Raw genomic sequence first — 6,458 nt, forward strand, 5'->3', positions numbered from 1 at the left:
GTTTGGCAACGTTAAGCAACTCATCCCTGGTTATAAAGCTGTCAGAGGCAAAGTCTCCACCTGAATAAGGTCTTCAGACTACACCACAACTGTAATCAACCACTTTATTTGGTAATCACATATTGCCGTGCAATACACTGTACTATTAACTTTCACTGTTATTTTCTTAATTTTCCCTATGTTCATGACTTTAAGAGCAACGTGTTGTGCTTTGATATCTTACAGTATCTTTAGTATTAGCAGATTGATTCAAGTTGCTTGTATGATAGAATTACAGACTACAAGTTTAAAAATTCTCAAAGCCTCACACTTGTTAAATGGAAATGATACCAAAATAATTGAGTGCTGTTAAATGCCTTCCATGTATTAACTCATTTAATTCTCATAATAGCCCTATAAAATCGGTACCTTATTGTCCCATTTTGTAGACAAAAATGCTAAAAGCTAGAAAGGTTATCTAACTTGCCCAAGATTAAGGTTACAAGCTAGTTTTGGGCAAGGCTTCAAAAGCCAAGGTATTCTGTCTCAAGTGGTTACATGCTCAATGTTAAAACTGTCCCTCTAAGACTAGACAATGACTAAATGAAATCATGCGGTCATACAGTTGAGAAATTCAAAAAATTTTAACTCTGGGCAATGATTTCTTGGATATGAAACCAAAAGCACAGGCAATAAAAGCAAAAATAGACAAATGGCCCTATATCAAACTTAAAAAACTCCTGTACATCAAAGGAAACAACAGAATGAAAGACAACCTACAAAATGGGAGAAAAAAATCTGCAAATCACATATCTGATAAGGAGTTAATATCCAGAATATATAAAGAACTCCTACAACTCGACAACAAAAAAATAACCTAATTTAAAAATGGGCAAAGGACTTGAATAGATATTTCTCAAAAAATGATATAAAAATGGCCAACAAGCAAATAAAAAGATGCTCAACATCACTAATTGTTAGAGAAATGCAAATCAAAACCACAATGAGATATCACCACACACTTGCCAGGATGGCCACTATCAAAAACCAAAATGCAAACAAACAGAAAATAACAAGTGTTGGTGAGGATGTGGAGAAACTGGAACTCTTGTGCACTGTTGGCAGGAATGTAAAATGGCGTTAACTGCTATGGAAAACAGTATGGCATTTCCTCAAAAAAAGTGAAAACAGAATTACCAATATGATCCAGCAATTCCATTTCTGGGTATATATCCAAAAGAAGTGAAAGCAGGATCACAAAGAGGTATTTGCACACCCATGTTCATAGCAGCATTATTCACAGTAGCTAAGATATGGAAACTACAATCTATTCATAGATGATGAATGGATGCCAAAAATGTGGTGCATATATACGCAACAGAATATTACACCGCCTTCAAAAAGGAACTCCTGTTATATTTATGCTACAACATGGATGAACTTCAGGGACACTATGCTAAGTTAAATAAGCCAGTCAAAAAAGGCAAGTACTATATAATTCCACTTATATAAGTTATCTATAGTAGCCAAATTTTTAAATGAAATTACAGTGGTGGTTGCCAGGGGCTGGGTGGGTAGGGAAATGGGGAATCATTTAATTGGCATAGAGTTTTAGTTTTGTAAGACAAAATTTTGGAGATCTGTTGTACCACAATGTGAAAATGGTTAACACGACTGAACTATACACTTAAAAATGGTTAAGTTGCTAAATTTTGTTGTGTTTTTGCCACACTAAAAACAAAAAATCACTATCTTTTCTTTCATTTCCCTCTCCTGTCCTTCCTGGTACAGTACTTAACAGCAGTGTAATGAAAAGGATAGAGAAAAGTACGGAATGCAAGGGCTTTAACAATGTAGAAAAGAATTAAGGAAACAACAACAAAATGAAACAGGTCTCCCCACATTCTTACTGACTTACTGATATTTGTCTTAACCTGGAAATATCTTGAACCTCAAGTGAAAACATTATCCTATCGGCCAGACAATGCAGTGTAGTGGTGAAGGGCCTTTTGGAGCTAGAGAGCTCAAGTAGTATTCTGACTTTGTTACTAATTACTGTCTGACCTTGGGTAAGTTATTTTCTTTCATTTACTCATTCATTCATTCATCAAAAAGTCTGTTTCCCTATGAGTAAACCTGGTCAAATGAATCCTAGGATTGTTCTGGGGAGTAAATGAAACAATTCATGTAAAACACTAGACACTTTGTAAGCACTCAATACATGCTGGCTATAATTACTTTATAGCCTAGAAAGCAGGACAAGAACAGGACTTCGACTAAAGGAAGTCCAGTACTCTATTCCTAAACATGTGCCTCATCTGCCGATAATTATGGTGCTATCGAATCGGATACTACTTAGCAAATCATTCCTGACTCTATCATTTTTGTGCTCCTCTCTTCTAAAGAACTCTCTCTCGGAAAAGCAATGTCATCTCAGGTGTTCGAAAACGTTTGCTTTGGCAACAGTGTTTCCTACCCCAGAGGCGGTGGAACCAGGGATCTACAGTAACCACCAAGAGTTCCCCGTTCCTCTCACTTCATTAGGGGCCTAGACCTTATTTGGGGGTGAAGATGAGGAGGGAGGGGGCCACACACCCACACACCCAGATATAAAGCCCCACTCTGGTAAGACAGGACCAGACGAATCTCCTGGAAGAATGACAGCTGGACATTTACGAAAACCGACCGGGGAACCGGCAACTCTCGCCTGCCGGCTGAGACCCGGCATCTCGCAGGCAAGCTGGCGCGGAGGGAGTCTCGGGCGGTCCACAGCGGGCCCGGCTGGGTCGGTCAGGGCCGGGGCGGGGGTGTGTCGGGGAGGACCGTCCGGGGGGCCGGGCGGGCGGGGTCGTGGGGCCCGGGGGCCCTGCGGCTCCCAGAGGGGCGATGGTGGGGCGGGGGCGGGTTGCGCGGCGGCCCGGGGACCGGCCGGGGAAGAAGGGGACCGAGGGCCTCACCGCGGGCCGAGGGCAGTGGGTAGAGCTTCTCGGCCTTCTGCAGGAAGCGCTGGGCCTTCTCGCGGTTGCCGGCGTTCAGGGCCTCCCGGGCGATCTCGACACATTTCTCCGCCTCATCCCGGTTCCCCTCCATGGCTTGCGCCCTTCTTCCGTTTCCTGCGGGAGCGCAGCGACGAGAGGCGGAAGCCGCCGTCGCCGAGGAGGCGAGGCTGGCCGGGGTTGGGGGCGTGCGGAGGCGAGCGGGGAGGAGCGCAGGCGACCGCGGCGGCGGGGCCCCGGCGCGCTGGCGGGCTCGCGGCTCCGCCTCCTCTCGGCGGCCTCCCCGCCCCCCGCGGGCCGCTACGGCTCGAGCCGCATCCCTCCCGGCCCCCGGACTGACCTCCCGGGCCCGACCGCCCGAGCCGACTCGGCGGTCCCTGCCCGGCGCGGCCCGGCTCGGGGCCGACCGACCTGGGGGCCGGGGGTGCGGGCGATACCGGGCCGGCTGCCCGCCGGGGGGTTCCGCCGAGGCGGGGACCCGGCCGCCTGCAGCGGCAGTGACGTGCCCTCTGACCTCCCGGGGAGGCCCGCTCGGGCGGCAGCCCGCCTTCCTATAGCGGCCAGGCGACAGGTCGGGGTGGGGACGTCCGTTTTCAGGAAGATTCCCAGGGATCGAAGGCCCCGCCTCTGGGCCCCCAGCCTCGGGAGGATTCCGTCAGGTGAGGACCGCGCTTCCGGCACAGGTGTTCAGGAAGCCCAGGAGAGCTTAGTTTGACCCTCACTCCTGTTTCATTGCCGTATTTCAGCGATACACCATTTTTCTGACCCAGATGCCATTAAACTTAGTACATCCAAGAGGTACAAAGCAAACGCTTACATAATTTGTAGTTTGCACTTATTCTGGTGAAAACCACAACCCTAATAAGGCTTCATGACCGAAACAGGACGTAAATCAGCTCTTTGAGAGCGTATTACCATCACATTAAGTACACTTGTTGGGTTTTCTCCCTTCTTCCATTTTAACATCACCCCTTGTGAAATGATGTACCATGTCATGTTGGTCTCCTCAGTGAAGGGAAAGGGCCCACTTTTTGCTTGGTAATGTCCTCTTCCAAATTTCAAAAATTAAGAACTTGCCAGGAACCAAGTGTCGAAATGATCCGTACTACAAAATAACCATTTTCACACAATGCTCAGTAGAGATATTGTTAGCCATGCCAGCAAATATGAACTCAGGACTTTCATAAAAATCCTGATTCCTCTCTGTAAAACGGGAATAGCACGTCCCCCAAAGATGTTACCGTGTATTGAACAATTTAATTCAAGTAGCCTTCAAAACAGCCTGCAGCACACAGGAAACACTATTCTCAGTCTAAACTGGAAGTTCCTTCCGTGGAGGGAGCTACGTACAGGACTCCCCTACCTGCTCCCCACCTCTCCCAACCAACTCCACCACAGTGCTCTGGCGTAGTGCTGCTGTCACTAACAGCAAACACAGCTAACAAACGGAGATGGTCAAACTTAACCTAGAAAACAGCAACCTGTCCCATGTTCCGGTTCCTGCTGAAGTTTTAACAGTTCATTACATAGTAGTAAAAAAAAATTATACTTGTGCCTTGTGACTCTGATGTACAGAATTAAGAGTTTAATTTCAAGGAAAGAAACGTGCTTAGGTTATTGCTGGATAAGATACCTATTCAAAACAAAGCTGTTCCTATTATAATCAAGCAGATTTTATACACAACTAGTTTGGGATATGACCTTTATTGAGCTTATCCACCGGAGTGGAAATAATGTCTGTACAAAACCAAATGTTTGTTACTATAACTTCTGCATCACAATTAAAATCCAAACAGTTTTTTAAAAACAGTCAACTCAATCAAAACCCACTACTTCAGAATCAATAGCTTCTTTGAAGCCACAGTAACACTTAAATATGGTTAAGACTCGAATGCAGAAATTTGGTTGGTTGGAAAGCTAATTAAACTTCCAACTTGCTCAAATAGAATTACAAAAAGGCAAAATTGTGTTTTTCACAGAGATACAGTCCACTGGAATCACCAACACTGGACAGCTGTTAAGAGTATTTAGAGTCCTGAGATAATAAGGAATCCAGGCATCCTTTAGACAGTCTTCTGTTGTCCTTTCTTCCCAATCAGAGATTTGTGGATGTGTGGAATGACACCTGGAAGAAGGATAAAATAACATAGTACTTTAAAACCAAGATAGTTTAATGTTCAACTTGGAAGACGTCTTTAAATGTGAGTAAAAATTCAGAAATACATACAGATATCAAATTTCATGATGCAACCATACTACAGATCACTGAAACTATACTGTGTCCTCTTCTAGACTGAAAATTACTAGTAGGAATTAAAGCATTCTTTTCTCTAAAGCAATTAAAATTTTAGTATTTACATACCACCACCAGCAATTGTAGCCTTGATGAGAGAGTCCAATTCCTCATCTCCACGAATAGCAAGTTGCAAGTGACGAGGGGTAATACGTTTTACCTTCAAGTCTTTTGATGCATTTCCTGCCAATTCAAGTACCTAGAAGACAGAATGTAATCAATCTCCTTCCCGCTTTCCTTATCTTCAAGATCCTGACAAGAATCAAAGCCTCATGAACGTGTATCTACCAAGAGTCATCTCCCCCACTACCTGAATAGCAAGATACGCAAAAGCTATAAAGGGGGCACGCAATTTTATTTCCTGAAGCCGCAAACTCAAGCCCAGCAGGATCCCATCGTGAACACCAGCCCCCTCTAGCGTTGTCAGAAGCTTCTCGCCGCGTTTAGAGCCTGGGAGTTTTCTTGCATCACTTTCCTCCTTCCCTCCCGCCGCCTCCCCCCACCCCCCCCAATCTTTCCCAGATTATAGGCGTACACCCATTTACCTCTGCGGTGAGGTACTCCAGGATGGCTGCGCTGTACACAGCGGCAGTCGCGCCCACACGTCCATGGCTGGTCGTCCTAGATTTCAGGTGTCGATGAATACGGCCCACCGGGAACTTTATTTTTAGCATACACAAACATAAATGCACAAAGGTAGACGGGCCAAAGACGGTAAAATTATACGCGCGCCAAAGCAAGGGGAACGGACGCTGGTGCAGCAACGCGCCCCAGCACCCACACACGTGATCGCCCCCCTCCCTGATATTTATTGTATCGGTAAACCAAGTCGCGACACCATCACCCACGCAAAGACGAAACGCTCATCTAGCGTGATGATAAACAAGAGAGGAAAGAAAAACGCCACGATTCCCAGACTGCACGAACCACCACTGACTGACCTGCAAACCGGCTCTCTGCGAGCGGGAAACCGCCTTTGTCTTGGCCTTTCCGGAGTCCTTCCCAGCCTTACCGCCAGCCTGCGGCGCGCACACGCCCGCGAGCGAAGAAGGAACGCAGAATATAGGATTACCAGGGCGGCGCGCCCCTCCCCCACCGCGGCGCGGCCCGGGCGCGAGCGCGGCCCCGTGCCCAGCCGGGGTCTTCGGCCCGCCGCGCGCCGCAAGGGCGACCCCGCCCGCCCGACCCGC

General features: G+C 46.9%; 2 protein-coding genes across 4 annotated transcripts in view; both read right to left on the reverse strand.

The window, feature by feature from the left end:
• The window catches only part of DNAJB14 (DnaJ heat shock protein family (Hsp40) member B14), a 42,980-nt gene extending 39,773 nt beyond the window's left edge, over nucleotides 1-3,207 (reverse strand). The window contains exon 1 of one of the 2 annotated variants that reach the window (XM_029235166.1): nucleotides 2,937-3,207. In XM_029235166.1, coding sequence (XP_029090999.1) covers nucleotides 2,937-3,069 — 133 coding nt within the window. In that variant the 5' untranslated portion in view covers nucleotides 3,070-3,207. The remainder of the gene's footprint in view (nucleotides 1-2,936) is intronic. The other variant, XM_029235167.1, reaches the window with a different exon arrangement.
• Nucleotides 3,208-4,639: 1,432 nt separating this feature from the next.
• LOC114902246 (histone H2A.Z) overlaps nucleotides 4,640-6,458 on the reverse strand; it is a 2,709-nt gene continuing 890 nt past the window's right edge. The window contains exons 2-5 of one of the 2 annotated variants that reach the window (XM_029234539.1): nucleotides 6,210-6,287; nucleotides 5,814-5,927; nucleotides 5,338-5,467; nucleotides 4,661-5,100 (exon numbers count right to left, since the gene is read on the reverse strand). In XM_029234539.1, coding sequence (XP_029090372.1) covers nucleotides 5,039-5,100; nucleotides 5,338-5,467; nucleotides 5,814-5,927; nucleotides 6,210-6,287 — 384 coding nt within the window. In that variant the 3' untranslated portion in view covers nucleotides 4,661-5,038. Of the gene's footprint in view, nucleotides 5,101-5,337; nucleotides 5,468-5,813; nucleotides 5,928-6,209; nucleotides 6,288-6,458 lie in introns of both variants that reach the window. The other variant, XM_029234540.1, reaches the window with a different exon arrangement.

This window comes from Monodon monoceros, unplaced genomic scaffold (assembly GCF_005190385.1).
Source record: "Monodon monoceros isolate NGI ecotype Baffin Bay Population unplaced genomic scaffold, NGI_Narwhal_1 Super_Scaffold_20, whole genome shotgun sequence".
Taxonomy (NCBI): domain Eukaryota; kingdom Metazoa; phylum Chordata; class Mammalia; order Artiodactyla; family Monodontidae; genus Monodon; species Monodon monoceros.